The sequence below is a fragment of the Leguminivora glycinivorella genome, chromosome 24 (genome assembly GCF_023078275.1).
Source record: "Leguminivora glycinivorella isolate SPB_JAAS2020 chromosome 24, LegGlyc_1.1, whole genome shotgun sequence".
In the NCBI taxonomy this organism is placed as follows: Eukaryota; Metazoa; Arthropoda; class Insecta; order Lepidoptera; family Tortricidae; genus Leguminivora; species Leguminivora glycinivorella.
This window is the reverse complement of record NC_062994.1, coordinates 2,649,578-2,668,790: the sequence shown is the minus strand read 5'-3', so window position 1 is coordinate 2,668,790 and position 19,213 is coordinate 2,649,578. Positions and strand designations below refer to the sequence as shown.

The 19,213-nt window shown below is 39.1% G+C and overlaps 1 protein-coding gene across 2 annotated transcripts in view; it reads right to left on the bottom strand.

The window, feature by feature from the left end:
- Positions 1 to 19,213, bottom strand: part of LOC125238685 (homeotic protein distal-less) — a 174,747-nt gene that overhangs the window by 7,099 nt on the left and 148,435 nt on the right. For both annotated transcript variants that reach the window (XM_048146080.1, XM_048146082.1), the window contains exons 4-6: positions 9,529 to 9,658; positions 8,350 to 8,525; positions 6,863 to 6,946 (exon numbers count right to left, since the gene is read on the bottom strand). In XM_048146080.1, coding sequence (XP_048002037.1) covers positions 6,863 to 6,946; positions 8,350 to 8,525; positions 9,529 to 9,658 — 390 coding nt within the window. The remainder of the gene's footprint in view (positions 1 to 6,862; positions 6,947 to 8,349; positions 8,526 to 9,528; positions 9,659 to 19,213) is intronic.

Sequence of the window (19,213 nt, the reverse complement as noted above, 5' to 3'; positions counted from 1 at the left end):
TATTTAAAATAAGTTGGGTTAAGGTTTTCTTGTGATCCTTAAGAGTAAAGGAAAGGCCCCCGCATGAAAGAAAGATCAACGTAGTATTTAGAATAAGTTGGGTTAGCGTTTTCTTGTGACCTTTAAGAGCAAACAAAGGGGGCTCGGGGGGCCAAGCCCCCCGCATGAAAGAAAGATCAACGTAGTATTTATAATAAGTTGGGTTAGCGTTTTCTTGTGACCTTTAAGAGCAAACAAAGGGGGGCTCGGGGGGCGAAGCCCCCCGCATGAAAGAAAGATCAACGTAGTAGTTAAGATAAGTTGGGTTAGCGTTTTCTTGTGACCTTTAAGAGCAAACAAAGGGGGGCTCGGGGGGCCAAGCCCCCCGCATGAAAGAAAGATCAACGTTGTATTTAGAATAAGTTGGGTTAGCGTTTTCTTGTGACCTTTAAGAGCAAACAAAGGGGGGCTCAGGGGCGAAGCCCCGCATGAAAGAAAGATCAACGTAGTATTTAAGATAAGTTGGGTTAGCGTTTTCTTGTGACATTTAAGAGCAAACAAAGGGGGGCTCGGGGGGCCAAGCCCCCCGCATGAAACGCATGAAAGAAAGATCAACGTAGTATTTATAATAAGTTGGGTTAGCGTTTTCTTGTGACCTTTAAGAGCAAACAAAGGGGGCTCGGGGGCGAAGCCCCCGCATGAAAGAAAGATCAACGTAGTAGTTAAGATAAGTTGGGTTAGCGTTTTCTTGTGACCTTTAAGAGCAAACAAAGGGGGGCTCGGGGGGCGAAGCCCCCCGCATGAAAGAAAGATCAACGTTGTTTTTAAAATAAGTTGGGTTAGCGTTTTCTTGTGACCTTTAAGAGCAACCAAAGGGGGGCTCGGGGGGCGAAGCCCCCCGCATGAAAGAAAGATCAACGTAGTATTTAAGATAAGTTGGGTTAGCGTTTTCTTGTGACATTTAAGAGCAAACAAAGGGGGGCTCGGGGGGCGAAGCCCCCCGCATGAAAGAAAGATCAACGTTGTATTTAAAATAAGTTGGTTTAGGGTTTTCTTGTGATCCTAAGGAGCAAACAAAGGGGGGCTCGGGGGGCGAAGCCCCCGCATGAAAGAAAAATCAACGTAGTATTTAAGATAAGCTGGGTTAGCGTTTTCTTGTGATACTTAAGAGCAAACAAAGGGGGGCTCGGGGGCGAAGCCCCCCGCATGAAAGAAAGATCAACGTTGTATTTAAAATAAGTTGGTTTAGGGTTTTCTTGTGATCCTTAAGAGTAAAGAAAAGGGGGCTCGGGGGCGAAGCCCCCGCATGAAAGAAAGATCAACGTAGTATTTAAGATAAGTTGGGTTAGCGTTTTCTTGTGACCTTTAAGAGTAAACAAAGGGGGCTCGGGGGCTTCGCCCCCATAAAGAAAGATTAACGTAGTATTTAAAATAAGTTGGGTTAGCGTTTTCTTGTGACCTTTCAGAGCAAACAAAGGGGGCTCGGGGGCGAAGCCCCCCGCATAAAAGAAAGATCAACGTTGTATTTAAAATAAGTTGGGTTAAGGTTTTCTTGTGATCCTTAAGAGTAAAGGAAAGGCCCCCGCATGAAAGAAAGATCAACGTAGTATTTAGAATAAGTTGGGTTAGCGTTTTCTTGTGACCTTTAAGAGCAAACAAAGGGGGGCTCGGGGGGCCAAGCCCCCCGCATGAAAGAAAGATCAACGTAGTATTTATAATAAGTTGGGTTAGCGTTTTCTTGTGACCTTTAAGAGCAAACAAAGGGGGGCTCGGGGGGCGAAGCCCCCGCATGAAAGAAAGATCAACGTAGTAGTTAAGATAAGTTGGGTTAGCGTTTTCTTGTGACCTTTAAGAGCAAACAAAGGGGGGCTCGGGGGGCCAAGCCCCCGCATGAAAGAAAGATCAACGTTGTATTTAGAATAAGTTGGGTTAGCGTTTTCTTGTGACCTTTAAGAGCAAACAAAGGGGGGCTCGGGGGCGAAGCCCCCGCATGAAAGAAAGATCAACGTAGTATTTAAGATAAGTTGGGTTAGCGTTTTCTTGTGACATTTAAGAGCAAACAAAGGGGGGCTCGGGGGGCCAAGCCCCCCGCATGAAACGCATGAAAGAAAGATCAACGTAGTATTTATAATAAGTTGGGTTAGCGTTTTCTTGTGACCTTTAAGAGCAAACAAAGGGGGGCTCGGGGGGCGAAGCCCCCGCATGAAAGAAAGATCAACGTAGTAGTTAAGATAAGTTGGGTTAGCGTTTTCTTGTGACCTTTAAGAGCAAACAAAGGGGGGCTCGGGGGGCGAAGCCCCCGCATGAAAGAAAGATCAACGTTGTTTTTAAAATAAGTTGGGTTAGCGTTTTCTTGTGACCTTTAAGAGCAAACAAAGGGGGGCTCGGGGGCGAAGCCCCCCGCATGAAAGAAAGATCAACGTAGTATTTAAGATAAGTTGGGTTAGCGTTTTCTTGTGACATTTAAGAGCAAACAAAGGGGGGCTCGGGGGGCGAAGCCCCCCGCATGAAAGAAAGATCAACGTTGTATTTAAAATAAGTTGGTTTAGGGTTTTCTTGTGATCCTAAGGAGCAAACAAAGGGGGGCTCGGGGGGCGAAGCCCCCCGCATGAAAGAAAAATCAAGGTAGTATTTAAGATAAGTTGGGTTAGCGTTTTCTTGTGACATTTAAGAGCAAACAAATGGGGGCTCGGGGGGCGAAGCCCCCGCATGAAAGAAAGATCAACGTAGTATTTAAGATAAGTTGGGTTAGCGTTTTCTTGTGACATTTAAGAGCAAACAAAGGGGGGCTCGGGGGCCAAGCCCCCCGCATGAAAGAAAGATCAACGTTGTATTTAAAATAAGTTGGTTTAGGGTTTTCTTGTGATCCTTAAGAGTAAAGAAAAGGGGGCCCGGGGGCGAAGCCCCCGCATGAAAGAAAGATCAACGTAGTATTTAAGATAAGTTGGGTTAGCGTTTTCTTGTGACCTTTAAGAGTAAACAAAGGGGGGCTCGGGGGCTTCGCCCCCGCATAAAGAAAGATTAACGTAGTATTTAAAATAAGTTGGGTTAGCGTTTTCTTGTGACCTTTCAGAGCAAACAAAGGGGGGCTCGGGGGCGAAGCCCCCGCATAAAAGAAAGATCAACGTTGTATTTAAAATAAGTTGGGTTAAGGTTTTCTTGTGATCCTTAAGAGTAAAGAAAAGGCCCCCGCATGAAAGAAAGATCAACGTAGTATTTAGAATAAGTTGGGTTAGCGTTTTCTTGTGACCTTTAAGAGCAAACAAAGGGGGGCTCGGGGGGCGAAGCCCCCCGCATGAAAGAAAGATCAACGTAGTATTTAGAATAAGTTGGGTTAGCGTGTTCTTGTGACCTTTAAGAGCAAACAAAGGGGGGGCTCGGGGGGCGAAGCCCCCGCATGAAAGAAAGATCAACGTAGTATTTAAGATAAGTTGGGTTAGCGTTTTCTTGTGACCTTTAAGAGCAAACAAAGGGGGCTCGGGGGCGAAGCCCCCGCATGAAAGAAAGATCAACGTTGTATTTAGAATAAGTTGGGTTAGCGTTTTCTTGTGACCTTTAAGAGCAAACAAAGGGGGCTCGGGGGCGAAGCCCCCGCATGAAAGAAAGATCAACGTAGTATTTAAGATAAGTTGGGTTAGCGTTTTCTTGTGACCTTTTAGAGTAAACAAAGGGGGGCTCGGGGGGCGAAGCCCCCCGCATAAAAGAAAGATTAACGTAGTATTTAAAATAAGTTGGGTTAGCGTTTTCTTGTGATCTTTAAGAGCAAACAAAGGGGGGCTCGGGGGCGAAGCCCCCCGCATAAAAGAAAGATCAACGTTGTTTTTAAAATAAGTTGGGTTAGCGTTTTCTTGTGACCTTTAAGAGCAAACAAAGGGGGGCTCGGGGGCGAAGCCCCCCGCATGAAAGAAAGATCAACGTAGTATTTAAAATAAGTTGGGTTAGGGTTTTCTTGTGATCCTTAAGAGTAACGAAAAGGGGGGCTCGGGGGGCGAAGCCCCCAGCATAAAAGAAAGATTAACGTAGTATTTAAAATTAGTTGGGTTAGCGTTTTCTTGTGACCTTTAAGAGCAAACAAAGGGGGGCTCGGGGGGCGAAGCCCCCGCATGAAAGAAAGATCAACGTTGTATTTTAAATAAGTTGGTTTAGGTTAGGTTAGGTTAGGTTAGGTTAGAAGAAAAAAAGATCAACGTAGTATTTAAGATAAGTTGGGTTAGTGTTTTCTTGTGACCTTTAAGAGCAAACAAAGGGGGCTCGGGGGCGAAGCCCCCGCATAAAAGAAAGATAAACGTTGTATTTAAAATAAGTTGGGTTAGGGTTTTCTTGTTACCCTTAAGAGTAACGAAAAGGGGGCTCGGGGCGAAGCCCCCGCATAAAAGAAAGATTAACGTAGTATTTAAAATAAGTTGGGTTAGCGTTTTCTTGTGACCTTTCAGAGCAAACAAAGGGGGGCTCGGGGGGCAAAGCCCCCCGCATAAAAGAAAGATCAACGTTGTATTTAAAATATGTTGGGTAATGGTTTTCCTGTGACCCTTAAGTGCAAATAAAGGGGGGCTCGGCAAAAAAGAAATACTTAAATTTTGTTTGAATTAGTTGAAATGTGACAATATTTTCTAATCGAGTCAAACAAAATCCCACTAGCTGAGAGCTTCAAAACAATGTATGGCGAAAGTATGTCTCTGTAATGTCTTCAAAAAGTCCGCGATGGCACATGTCTATATTGTCTATCTTTTACGGATAACTTACTAGGTATAAACATTTTTATGATAATACCGTAATAAGAAGGTAGCCGCTAGTTATTATTAAGTAGCAATTAGCAATAAGTACACGTTAAGCCACAAATGGCATGTAAAATCCGCCTACTTGAAATAATTTTATGTATAAATGTTAAAAGGTATTTATTTCATTATTAATGACTAAAAAGTATAAAATAAATTAATAGTTTAAAAAACACTATAAAACACGCTTTTATAATTGCACGTAAAAGCCAAAAATAAATTATGGATCGTTCAAGTTGTCTCTATTTGTGAGCTGAAGTTTAAAAACTATGTGCTTTTAATTATAATATTTGATTGTAAAAGCGTGGGGCGCTGGAACAGGAAAGACTTTCTTGTAAACAAATACTAATTCGAACTTCCTGGCGAATGAAGTTGCATAAGAACATAACGTTTACGTATGCCGCCTAAGGGTTACCAAAGAGAACCAAAGATATCTCGTCCACGAACAAGAACTCTGCATCCTGTCACTGTAGACACTTTTCCCTTTTGTACTTTGATTACCGGAAAAAAGCGGCGTTCTAAGTGTCGGTGACTGTCGACTCTCCTCGCTACTAGCGCATATTTTGTCTGAGTTCGACAAACTGGTACCTACTTTGAACACTGACTTTTAATTGATTTGACTGTTTAATGTAGAACCTACTAGTCATGCTGCAACTCCAGTTAGCGCGTCAATCTGTGTAACCTCCTTCCCGTAACATAGCATAATTTGATTTATCAGCAAGTTATACTTATATATTCTGTGGTTATACAAAAAGTCTTTCCTGTTCCAGCGCCCCACGCTTTTACAATCAAATATTATAATTAAAAGCACATAGTTTTTAAACTTCAGCTCACAAATAGAGACAACTTGAACGATCCATAATTTATTTTTGGCTTTTACGTGCAATTATAAAAGCGTGTTTTATAGTGTTTTTTAAACTATTAATTTATTCTATTAAAAACAATGATGTTTAAAGCTATAAATAGCGATAGAACGCAGTATATATGAGATGGATAGATGCGTTTGTTGAAAAAAAATGACAATGCAGATAGATTTTTGTCCGATTTTTGTTTTTTTATTGAAAGATTCACTCGCGAGATTTAAATTTGTTAAGCATCATAACTCACTTAATCACTAAAATGAATTTTGCAGAGAATTATGATTTAAGTAATCACAGTGAAATAATATTACATACGATCCTTATTCAATAATTAGATAGATAGACTCTTCACATTATATAAATACATAGATACAGATCTAAAGAAATTTAATTTATATAATGCAAGGCGCGGCGGCACTCCCACGCAATATCGTGAAAGGTTAGGCAATTAGATGATTTGGGTTTGTGTTCCAAATCAGGACCGAAGGACCACAGGGGAGGTAATAAACTGAAAATTGTTTGTTTTTAATGACTATTTTAGTTAATTAGGCAAGAGAGATACTAACATAAAAAAAAAAAAAATTGTGAAATAAAAATGTTGAAGAAAAAATTTTCTAATCCATATTTTTGGATATATAAATGTAGTCGTATATATTTTATACCTTTGGAAAGTATAGCAATAACCAACACAATCGCAATCGCTATATATCAAATATATGTGTCTTTCTACTAGTAATAACATGTATTTGTGTCTAAAGTTCAAATCAGAAAGATTTACGTATAGTTAGTCAATAGACTAGTATTCGGAAATATCCGAAACATGATTGTGGCTCAAGCGAAAAAAAATATACATCTGCTTAGACCCTGTTATACTTTTTTTTACTTAATATAACATTAAAGAGCATTTCTTTTTTTTTGCCAATTTTTTTATTTTGATTTTTTTAAGGAATTTCAGGTCAATTGTATACTCAGAATCACGAGTACTTTCAATCTCACTGGGAGACAAAAAGTGTCCCAGAATTTCCATACATTTTTGTTACTTTCCTCTTTTGTTACCCCTCACAACATGTACGGAAAATGGTAACAAAATAAGAAAAATTGTATGGGACAATTTTTTTAACTATTAGGATTGAAAATGCTAGTGATTCTGAGTAGAAAGAACATTTTTTTTTTCAAAAATATCACATTTCATAAAAGTGGCAAAAAAAAATGCTCTAAAAATAGTTTTTATCAAAGAATAGTACTTACATATCCGACCCTCGGGTCCCATGACTGCTGGTGAGGTGGCTTAACGTCACACGACGCACCGTCCGGCGACCGTCCTGCTGACGGCTGGAACAATACATTCTCTTTAATAATATTTAACGAGGAACGCTGAGGGGGCATTAAGGAGGGAAAGTAGTAGCTGAGTGAATAATAAATAAATATTGGGGACACCTTACACAGATCAACTTAGCCCCAAACTAAGCAAAGCTTGTATTAAGCGACGATATACATACTTAAATAGATAAATACATACTTATATACATAGAAAACATCCATGCTTCAGGAACAAATATGTGTGCTCATCACACAAATACATGCCCTTACCGGGATTCGAACCCAGGACCGCGGCTTAGCAGGCAGGGTCACTACCGACTGAGCCAGACCGGTCGTCAAATGGGCACAAATAGTGCAGGACTGAAACTGGCGCTGTCTTGTAACAAAAGCAACTAGCAAAACTCGGGATTACCGATCCTGCTTCATTTGGTGCTTTGACCAGGATTTCTGTGTTATAAAGTATTTTACTAAGCCTTTTAACAACCTTAACGTCCCAAATTGGTTGTGGTGGCTATCTCACGCCATATGACGTCCCCGTAGGTGATAGTCTATGAGACAATTCCGAAGCGGAGGTGAAACTCAAAGTGGGGAAGTGTAAAATAGGGATTGTTGGTGGTACCGTGACCAGGATTTAAGTGCTGTAAAGTTTTTTTAGTTACTTTAACGTCCCAATTTGGTTGTGGCGGCTCTTTCACGTCTCAGAGTATCCCCGATGGTGATAATCCAGGAGACAGTACCGAAACGGGGATAGAACTCGGGTTTAGCGAGTGGACTTTGCTTTATTTGGTGCCGTGACCAGCATTTTTCCTAGTAGTATCTGTGTTATAAGTGATATTTACCTTAACGTCCCAATTTGGTTGTGGCGGCTGTTTCACGTCCCATGGCGTCCCTGTGGGTGATAGTCCAGGAGACAGCTCTGAGACGGGGGTAGAACTCGAAGTGAGTGAATAGATTCTGCTTTAGTTGGTGCCGTGACCAGGATTTTTTGTACTGTAAAGTATTTTTATGGTACAAAAATTACTACTATTTACCTTAACGTCCCAATTTGGTTGTGGCGGTTGTTTTACTTCCTATGGCGTCCCCGTTGGAGAAAGTGCAGTAGATAGCTCTGAGAAGAGGGTGGAGCTAGGAGTTAGTGAGTAGACTCTGCTTTAATTGGTGCCTTGACCAGGATTTTTGTACTGTAAAGTATTTTTATGGTACAAAAATTACTACTATTTACCTTAACGTCCCAATCTGGTTGTGGCGGTTGCTTCACGTCCCATGGCGTCCCCGTTGGTGATAGTCCAGGAGATAGCTCTGAGAGGAGAGTGGAGCTCGGAGTTAGTAAGTAGACTGCTTTAGTTGGTGCCGTGACCAGGATTTTTGTACTGTACCTATAGTATTTTTATGGTACAAAAATTACTACTATTTACCTTAACGTCCCAATTTGGTTGTGGCGGTTGCTTCACGTCCCACGGCGTCCCCGTTGGTGATAGTCCAGGAGACAGCTCTGAAACGGGGGTGGAACTCGGGGTGGGGGAGTGCGCTTGCGCAGCGCCTGCGTACGCGCCGGGGGAGTGCTGGGAGCCAGAGGAACTGCCACCGCCGCCTGTGGGCAAAATATAGGTCAGTATTTGAGGTATAGGCATTGGTCCCACGCGGAAACGAAGAAAAGATAGCCGATCTTTTGTAAATAAAAGAGAGACGGTGTCGAACTATAACTCGCTTGCGCTATCATTGAGTCTTCTATTGACATCGTTTCTCCTATAGCTTAAAGCTTACTCGCGTTCGGTGGGATCACTTATACGGAGATGTCTTTTTTTTTGGGTCATAAACAGCAATACAAAAAGACACAAAGAACCATTAACATAGCCAATAACAGATGTCCACAAGTACTATACAAAAATAATGCAAAAACTAAGTGGTAGTATGGCTTGCATAATGTAATGTGTGTGAGTGTGTGCGCGTGTGCGTGTCTTAGGCAGTTTGATGCTTGTAATATAGCTGAAGTGATGATGAGGAATTTATTTATATTAATCATATTTATTTATTTATCGTATGGCATATATACACTCAACGTCACTGGATTACAATTGAACCCTGACCAGAGTATCAACCACATCATTCTGGAATGCCCCCTAACTAAATACACAGGTCACATAGACGGCTTTAAAACCTTGTCGGACGAAGCAGTAGCGTACCTGGCAACGGCAAAAATTTAATTTAAGTCTCCATTTTACAATTGTAATCCAATCATATACTATTATGTGAGTGTGCACGGGAAAATGTCACACTTTATTCATATAAAGATACAAGTAAATTACGCAAAGTGGGACGTTTTACTAAACACACTCACATATTGAATGTGAATACGCTAGAGATGAATTATCAATTAGCAATCTATAGATAAAACATTTTTAACTTAGGCTTTTGTCGTCTTCCTTCAGAAACCCTATAAGCAAACTGTTTCGAAATTGTAATAGAAACCCCGCAAAGCGGGGCTTCGTAGATTCAGAGAAAAACTATTCTTTTCATGTTTACTATATATTATGCCAAAGAGTTTGATTCTTCGCCTAAATTTATAAGTGTCTATGTACAAATAAATAGCTTACCATGTAATAGTTGGTTGTTGCTAGGCGGGCTGGCGGGCGGGAGCCCTAGCCCCGGCGGCGGAGCCCCGACCTGTGCCGCCTTCATCATCTTCTTGTATTTGCTGCGCCGGTTTTGGAACCAGATCTTCACCTGAGGACAAAATAATCAGTTTAGAATAATAGTTAAAAAAAAATCGTTTATTTCAGACCAAATGATCCATAATTTTGTTAGTAAAATATAGTGACTTAGTGTGTACTATAACAACAAATAATACAAAAAAAAAAACAACAACACAATCTAAAACCATATTTACATACTTAAAATAAGTGAGAGGAGACAACACCGAGCCAGGCTATTTATCTGCGCCGATCACCACCTCAACCCAGTATTTTGTGAGGCGGCAATCTAGGCGTTCAGACAACATCCTCAGGATTTATGTATGTATGTAAACATGTAAACATGATTTATGTATGTATGTAAACATTATGTATGTATGGATTTATGTGGGCCTTTAGTCAATCGGCCGAATTGTCAATAATACTCCATCACAATAATGCTCACTCCATCATAGGCCACGTCTTTGCCTTTGGCTAGTCTGTGGCCAAGAGTAAGCCCTTTTATAAAAAAAAAAAAATGTGACGGAAGCTACCATGTAAAGATAAGAATGTTATTATCCGTCCAGTTGGTGTTGCAGAAATCAAGTATAGGAGTTTGGTTTTCATTCAACCCCTTAGTTGCTAAGAGTGGTATACCGAAACTAGACCAGCATGTGCTCCACCTAACTCTTTTGGGAATACAGGCGAGAGTTTATGTTATTGGGTTAATAATTATGTGTGAAATAAGCTGGGGTTTAGTTGGAGAAGACGAATTTCATTAAAATTACTGGTACTTAAAGCACTTTAGCTACTTCTTTGCTGTGGCCAAAAAATTATCTTTAACAAAACCTTCGTTTGTGGCAGTTGCTTATATCTTAAAATACACAATTATAGATTCTTCCCGTGGGTGTCGTAGAAGGCGACTATGGGATATGGGTTAAATTGTGGTGTAGGCGAGAGGCTGGCAACCTGTCACTGCAATGCCACAGTTTCGTTTTCTTTTAACCCCTTATTTGCCAAGAGTGGCCTTGAAGCTTTAGTAGTTTCATGTGCTCTGCCTACCTCTTTATGGGATACAGGCGTGATTGTATGTATGTATGTATATTATAGATAAGATGATGTAGACGAGAGATAACTTTGCCGTAATACACATTGTATATACTCTGTGTTATGTAACGACTTGTTTCATACTATTAACACATAGCTTAGTATATGTATGTATATAAGTTCCGACAAAATAATTTGTACGTGTTTACGTTTCAACGCACGCTCTGCAGTTTAAAGCTACACGATTTTTCGTTAAACTACTGATGTTTCAATAGCAAATACTGACTAAATGTGTGGTGGTAATGGTGGTATTGCTTAAAATGACCATTTTATCAGAAATGATGATAAAATTTCCGATGAAAAAGACCTTATTAAAATAAAAAGCAGTAACATTTATTTTGCAAGGGATCTTTTGTACATATTTTATTTTTGACGACCGGTCTGGCTCAGTCGGTAGTGACCCTGCCTGCTGAGCCGCGGTCCTGGGTTCGAATCCCGGTAAGGGCATTTATTTGTGTGATGAGCACAGATATTTGTTCCTGAGTCATGGATGTTTTCTATGTAGGTATATAAGTATGTATTTATCTATTTAAGTATGTATATCGTCGCTTAGCACCCATAGTACACCCATCTTAAAGGCCGGCAACGCACCTCCAACACCTCTGGTGTTTCGGGTGTCCATGGGCGGCGGTGATCGCTTACCATCAGGCGACCTGTCTGCTCGTTTGCCTCCTATCCCATAAAAAAAAAAAAAGTACAAGCTTTGCTTAGTTTGGGGCTAAGTTGATCTGTTTGGGGTTAAGGTGTCCCCAATATTTATTTATTTATTTATTATTTATTTATATTAATGAAATTCAGACGTTTTTCGGCTAGATTGCTGGTTTTATCATAAACAAACTAATTGTTGAACTTAACTGTTAATCTTAAATTAAAAATATTTTTTTGATTTAAGGATTCTCTGTACATACTTGTTGTTATTTACTTCATTTATACATTATAAAGTTTTTTCGTTTTTAATAAGTGTTTTTTTTTTTCAGAACATAGCGAGCTTGGCTACAGGTTCGATTTTCTAATGAATCAACTAGGTATTATTATTAATTATTATACAAAGCTATGCAGATCAGAGCCCATAGAAGAAGGAAGTGTCTTATTGCATTAATCTTTCCGGATTTCATAGTCACCATTTACATAGCACAAGCAGGTATCGTTTCCTCAACCGTTGCAAAAAGAGGAAGACGTGAAAACACGCACGTTGTAAAATATTATAGTGTAAAAAATAATACAACAGATATCTGAGCCCTTTTTTTTAAAGTTGTCCACTCCACTTTTTGGATTTGGATTTTTTTATGTGGTTTTCACTCAATCGCAAGGCATCAAAATACTTATCAATAAGTATCGCACACAAAGATACCTAAAACTCAAAAACATAAAAATCTATACTGAAATAAAAGTATTAAGTCTAAAGCCTCATGACAAAAATCAGAATAATTCATCCCCAGTATGTACTCAAATTTCAGGCTAACGTGTATGTATGTATGTATGTATGTGGGGTAGCGTGAATGTGGGCGGGGCTGGGTGCCGCCGTTAGTGCACCGTTACTTCAGGGATGGGGCGAGTCGATGAAAATAGAGATTCATGTCGATATTTTTTATTTGGACGTGATTTTGCAGAAATGAACCAATCTGATAAAATTAGAAAGTAAATTTGAAATTTATGTCAAAATGTCAATTTAAGAGGATTTCAATATTAGTGAAACATGTTAAGTTATTTTGTATCTGATGCGTGTGGTGACTGGTGAAGAGTTTCATCACCCCCTTTCTTCCCGTGGGTGTCGTAGAAGTCGACTGTGGGATATGGATTAAATTGTGGCGTAGGCGATAGGCTGGCAAACTGTTACTGCAATGTCACAATTTGGATTTCTTTCAACCCCTTTTTCCCAAGAGTGGCACTTAAACTTAGTTCATGTGCTCTGCCTACCCCTTTATGGGATACAGGCGTGATTATATGTATGTATGTATGTATGTATCTATGTATGTATCTGATGCAATATTTAAATAAAGCAGAAAAAAATAACTATTAGTATTTTTTTGCTCTAATCAGTGCATTCCTACACCCAATATTTGACATAATTTACGAACGTATACATTCTGAAATATTAGATAAATTTATTTTTTGTTTATGTTAAACTTTCTTTTATCTCATTGTAAAAATAATTTAATGAGCCTAGGTATGATACATTAGTATAAAACAGTTACTTCATATGCCACGCGTAAACATAATACATTAAAATACCTAATTATCTTTATAAGGAATCCAATAATAATGAAATCAATGTTTTAAACGGCATTTTAACACGACGTTAAACAGCTGGTGGCATTATGTGTAATTGATCATAATTTATCTCGTGAGCATAATGACTATATTGAAACTGGTATGGGTCTTGTTTTGTCTTTCCGTTTTGGACAAAGGTGCTAGAGCCAAGCAAGTTATGATTATCCATTTGGCGTAATTTACCGTAAGATGGTAATTTTTTCCCCTTATTCATAAACGTACACTAAAGTTATCAAGCTGATAAAGTTCGTTTGTCCCTTTCCGACGTTTTGGTGTGATAGAAAATGACAAACGAACTTTATCGGCTTGATAACTTTAGTGTACGTTTATGAATAAGGAGGTGCTTACTACGAGTTTTTGACGATTTATAATACCGGGGTACTATAAGTTTGACGTGTATGTCTGTCTGTTTGTCTGTCTGTGGCATCGTAGCTCCCGAACGGATGAACCGATTTCGATCTAGTTTTTTTTTGTTTGAAAGCTGAGTTAGACGGGAGTGTTCTTCACGTTTCATGAAAATCGGTCCACTATGTCGCGGACGGTGGTTTTTTTTTTTTAATTTTGTGGTTAGGTTATTGGACAAAGCAATCGTAAAACTAACTGACTGTCGTAGGGAAAAAGTGAACATCGCTGTGAAACGGTTACTGACATTTTTTTCTAATTAAAACTAATATCAATTGGGGTCTTTAATGTAAAATATAAGTTACATAAGGTATTTTTGATTTGATGTAACTGTGTGCGTAGCCGAATGCACAAACGCTCACGAAACGCTCACGATAATATCTCTTTCGTAGCTATCTATCTCTATCGCTCTTGCGTATTGGCGCGACAGAGCCAGACTAAATTTCTGCAGCGTTTCGTTGCCGTTTTTTGTCGCAGAAATGCTATTCGGCTACGGGGCCTCATATTATCCATACTTCCATACTTAATATTATAAATGGGCAAGTGTGTGTGTTTGTTTGTTTGTCCATCTTTCACGGCAAAATGGAGCGACGAATTGACGTGATTTTTTAAGTGGAGATAGTTGAAGGGATGGCAAGTGACATAGGCTACATTTTGTCTTTTTCCAAAACGAGCGAAGCCGCGAACAAAGGCTAGTGATCTATAAGAGTATGACACCTTCAAGTACAACAGTTAGTTACTAAGTTTGACATTTATGACCGGTGAGGTTACACGTGGATTATGATCTTCCGCCATTTTATAATATAACTAGCGAGATTGTAAATGATGACGGTATACAATATTACTGTTAAATATATAACATATACATTGTAGATACAAAATTGAGAACTCTGACATAACTTAGGACTTAGGACGCGCCGATCGGTCTGGCCTAGCGCTTAGTGACCCTGCCTGCTACGCCGCGGTTCCGGGTTCGAACCCCTGTAAGGGCATTTATTTGTGTGATGAGCACAGATATTTGTTACTGAGTCATGGATGTTTTCTATGTATATGTCACCGTAAAATTGTAAAAACCGTTAGTTTATAATTTCACTAGCGAGATTATGAACTAACGAAATATTGTGAACCGTAACGTACAGTTCACAATTTGACGGATTATTTTTACGTTAGATTATAATCTAACGAAGCGAAACCGTCAAATTGTAAACTGTCATGGCGTCGGAACGAAGCTAGCGCTCTGATTGGTCGGTTTTATAGTAGATCGTTCTGTGGCCATAGAGTGACTGACACAAATAGACACTGCAATTACAGATGTCAATCAAAAACCTCATTAAACATTTATCATAAAAATTCGACATATTGTTTATGGAAACGTCGAAGTTGTCAGAGAAACAAAATTGTTAGTTACTTTGCTTGTTATGTGGCGGCTTAATTCGTATATTTCTTGTGATTTAATATTCAGTTTTCGAAGAAAAAAACCTTTAGTTTATAATCTTACTAGCGAGATTATGGACTGACGAGTTATGGTGAACCGTAACGTTCACAATTTAACGGATTATTTTTCGATATTAATCTAACGGAGAGAAACCGATAAATTGTAAATCGTCATATGCGCCAGAAGCTAGTGCTCTGAATGGTCAGTTTTTTGTTATCGGTTTACCATAACTCGTCAGTTCATCATCTCACTAGTAAGATTATAAACTAACGGTTTTTTTTTGAAAACTGAATATTAAATCACAAGAAATCAAGCAAAGTAACTGACAAATTTTGTTTCTCTGGCAACTTCGACCGTTTCCTTCAACAATATATCGAATTTTGATGATAAAAGTTTAATGAGGTTTTTGATTGACATCTGTGATTGCAGTGTCTATTTGTGTCAGTCACTCTATGGCCACAGAACGATCTACTACAAAACCGACCAATCAGAGCGCTAGCTTGGTTCCGACGCCATGACAGTTTACAATTTGAAGGGTTCGCTTTGTTAGATTATAATCTAACGTAAAAATAATCCGTCAAATTGTGAACTGTACGTTACGGTTCACAATATTTCGTTAGTTCATAATCTCGCTAGTGAAATTATAAACTAACGGTTTTTACCACAGAACTAAATCAAGATAGAAGGAAAAAGTGTATCTACTTCGCGTGCGGAAAAGTTAAATAGCGAGCAACATTGTTCGCCGCGCAAGTCAGTCTGCTCCCGACCGCTGCCCGCGAGTGACATACAGTGAAAAATACAAAATGGGTCGGTATTCGATAATTAACTGTTCAAACACCACCAATAAAAGCAAGGGTGTTAAACAAAGTGTTTCCTATCATCGGTAAGTACCATTTGTCCTAAAATATTTTTCATTAAATAAAAAACACGATTTTCCTATTTTTATCATCAAAACATTAGCTGACGTACGGCCGTCAAACTAGTTTTCCATGGCGGCTTTAATTTGACGAGTCCGACTTGGCGTGCGTTTAAAACAAGCGATATAAAAATAGGCTATTCAAACTGTCGAGACAAAGTGAAGGTAGATTTGTTATTTTGTCCGTCGAACTCACGTCGAACTTAAGAATAGTGGTGCACCACGGAACTATATCGTCATGTATGCTGCGATTTCCTTATTCGATTTAAATCGATTTTGCGAAGCAGTGGAAATTATAATTATGTTTTTATATTGTTATGAAACTATACATATAAAGTACGAGTGAAAAGTAAATTTAACTTTAAAATAGGTTACAGTTACGGTATTAACGTAGAATTTGTGGTCGGCAGAAAAACAAATACAAACATAATACGCTCTATATTTATTATGAATAAAAATAACTCTAAAAATGTGTTAATGGTTAATTATATTTATATATTACTAAAAGTTGTAACAAATAACATGAGGATAATGCTGTGAGTACATGGTCGATTTTCTTAAAAATATTACGAAATATTAACTAGTATAATACCTACCTACTAAAATCTTTGTTCCTGGCCTTAGGCAAATTATATACCTACTAGTGAATTGTTTGTCATCACACGAATACAGGTATATACTTACTTCATTTCACAACGAAGATGAACATCCGATATTTTCAACTTCGGCGGACATCCCGCACGCAACCTCCACAATCGATCGAATGGGTTACGCGGCGACAACGTTCCCATCACTAAAGTACACTCGTGACGTCATAGGCTCGACACAAAACGTTACACTCTCGGTTTCGCTGTTAATCGCCGAGCATTTTCCTTCTATCTTGATTTAGTTCTGTGGTTTTTACAATTTTACGGTGACATATATAAGTATTTGCATATCATATATCGTTGTCTGAGTACCTGCAACACAAGCCTTCTTGAGCTTACCGTGGGACTCAGTCAATCTGTTTAAGAATCTCCTATAATATTTATTTATTTTTTATTTTATTTACTAAAATAATTGCTTATGTAAAATCAATCGCCAAATATTAAATAAATAAAGTCTATCGACATCGACATCGATAAACACCCCAACCCTAATTCCGCCCCCACCCGATTGCCCGGGTCACGTTATAAGTTAACCCTCGCACTGCTATTCAATTCCATTCAGTTAACACTGCCGCCGCCGGAATTATTTATATGTATTTAACCTTGCGCCTGCCGGGAAATGTACTGATGTTTTGGTTTTTAGTATTAACTATTTACTTAATTATTTTATTTTAAAGTTGGCATGAAGATTTTTTAATACGTTACTCGGAAAATTGTGTGATTTTTGGTTTTAGTAATAACAATTTTTCTCAATTTTTCTTGGCGTTCTAGTTGTCCATCTAAGTATTAAATAATCTTTTTTGGAACAGGTTATTAGAATTAAGAGGATACGGTAGCGAAAATGCTAAAATGGAAAGGAGCCCCCCTTTCAACTTGGGAATTTTAGTTAAATATAAAAGTGTTATTAACTAGATTTATCGAAAAAAAATTGTCCATTAAGAACGACTCAGTCAAAAGATATTTCAAAAAAATCTTTAAAATCGAGGTTCCGCTCTCGACTGTTTCCTCCTTCAAAACTTAATCAATCAGAACGAAATTTGAGAATCTGAATAACAATGAAATAATCTATGTCGGACCGTTTCGCTTTTTTGGTTAATTGTTACCTATCTTGAGTATCACACCTTTTTTTGCGTCACAATGAAAAAGGCCGTTTTTGGAAATTTTTCTCAATTTTTCTTGGCGTTCTAGTTGTCCATCTAAGTATTAAATAATCTTTTTTGGAACAGGTTATTAGAATTAAGAGGATACGGTAGCGAAAATGCTAAAATGGAAAGGAGCCCCCCTTTCAACTTGGGAATTTTAGTTAAATATAAAAGTGTTATTAACTAGATTTATCGAAAAAAAAATTGTCCATTAAGAACAACTCAGTCAAAAGATATTTCAAAAAAGTCTTTAAAATCGAGGTTCCGCTCTCGACTGTTTCCTCCTTCAAAACTTAATCAATCAGAACGAAATTTGAGAATCTGAATAACAATGAAATAATCTATGTCGGACCGTTTCGCTTTTTTGGTTAATTGTTACCTATCTTGAGTATCACACCTTTTTTTGCGTCACAATGAAAAAGGCCGTTTTTGGAAATTTTTGATTGGCTCTAGAGTCTTTAAAAAGCAAAATTTAAAAAAAATCAAAACGGTCCGACACAGATAAAAATAATAACAATCTGTGTTGAAAAAATCATTGCTCTATCTTCAAAAACCAGGGAGGAAATAGTCGAGAGAGAGGTACGGTCAGGTACGGATCGAATTCAAAAACATGTCATCTTCGATAAAAGGTACAAGATACAATTATACGAGGACGACAACTACGAGGGGCTCAATCCCAAGGAGCTTAGAATCTTCACAGATGGGTCGAAAACGGACAATGGGTCGGGCTCTGGGACCTTCTCAGAAGACCTGAACATGTCGATTACCACTCCGCTAGGAGCTCACAACTCGGTCTTCCAAGCAGAGTGCATGGGCATCATTAACGCGGCAGCTGCTATAACTGCAAGGAAGGTAGTAGGATCCTCCATCCGCATACTCTCTGACAGTAGAGCAGTCCTTATGGCTTTAAGGAGCCATTTAATTACATCCAAACTCATACACGAATGCCATAAACGACTAATGGAGGTAAGTCATAAAAACGAGATCATCCTACAATGGATCAAGGGACACAGCGGATCCCGAGGTAATGATGCTGCAGACGAGCTAGCCAGACAGGGGTCGAGTGCGGGGGCCATTGGCCCAGAACCAATTCTCCCGATACCATTCAGCAAGGTACGCTCAATGCTACTATCATATACAGGGAAACTACACACAGCACACTGGCTAAACCAGACTGGATGCAGGCAAGCGAAAATGGCCATGCCCAGCATCAGTGAAAAACTCACAAGAACGCTCCTTCAACTAGGGAAGGTCCGTCTGAGAATGGTAACCAGTGTCATAACAGGTCATGGACTATTTAACAAACATCTTTTCATAACAGGTGCTACGGACAGTCCCCTGTGCCGAGGGTGCATGGAGACAGAGGAAACAGCTGCTCACGTGGTGCTGGAGTGCAGCGGGGTGGCTCCATACAGGGCAAAATATCTCGGATCTCCGAGAGACCTACTCAACATCAAGGGTCTGGTAGGATTTCTCGAGGAGTTGGGATGGCAGGACTAGCCAACCCCTCCCTCTTATCACGCAAAATAGGCGCTAGACGTCGAGTTGCGGAAAATCGCCCGTTCTACAATACAATAGTCGAGAGCGTTTGTATGGAGAATTGACCCCTACCGTATCGTCTTAAGGCATTGAATTCAACGAGAATGGTAAATGAATAATATAAATTGAAGTCAAAATCAAACGATATATT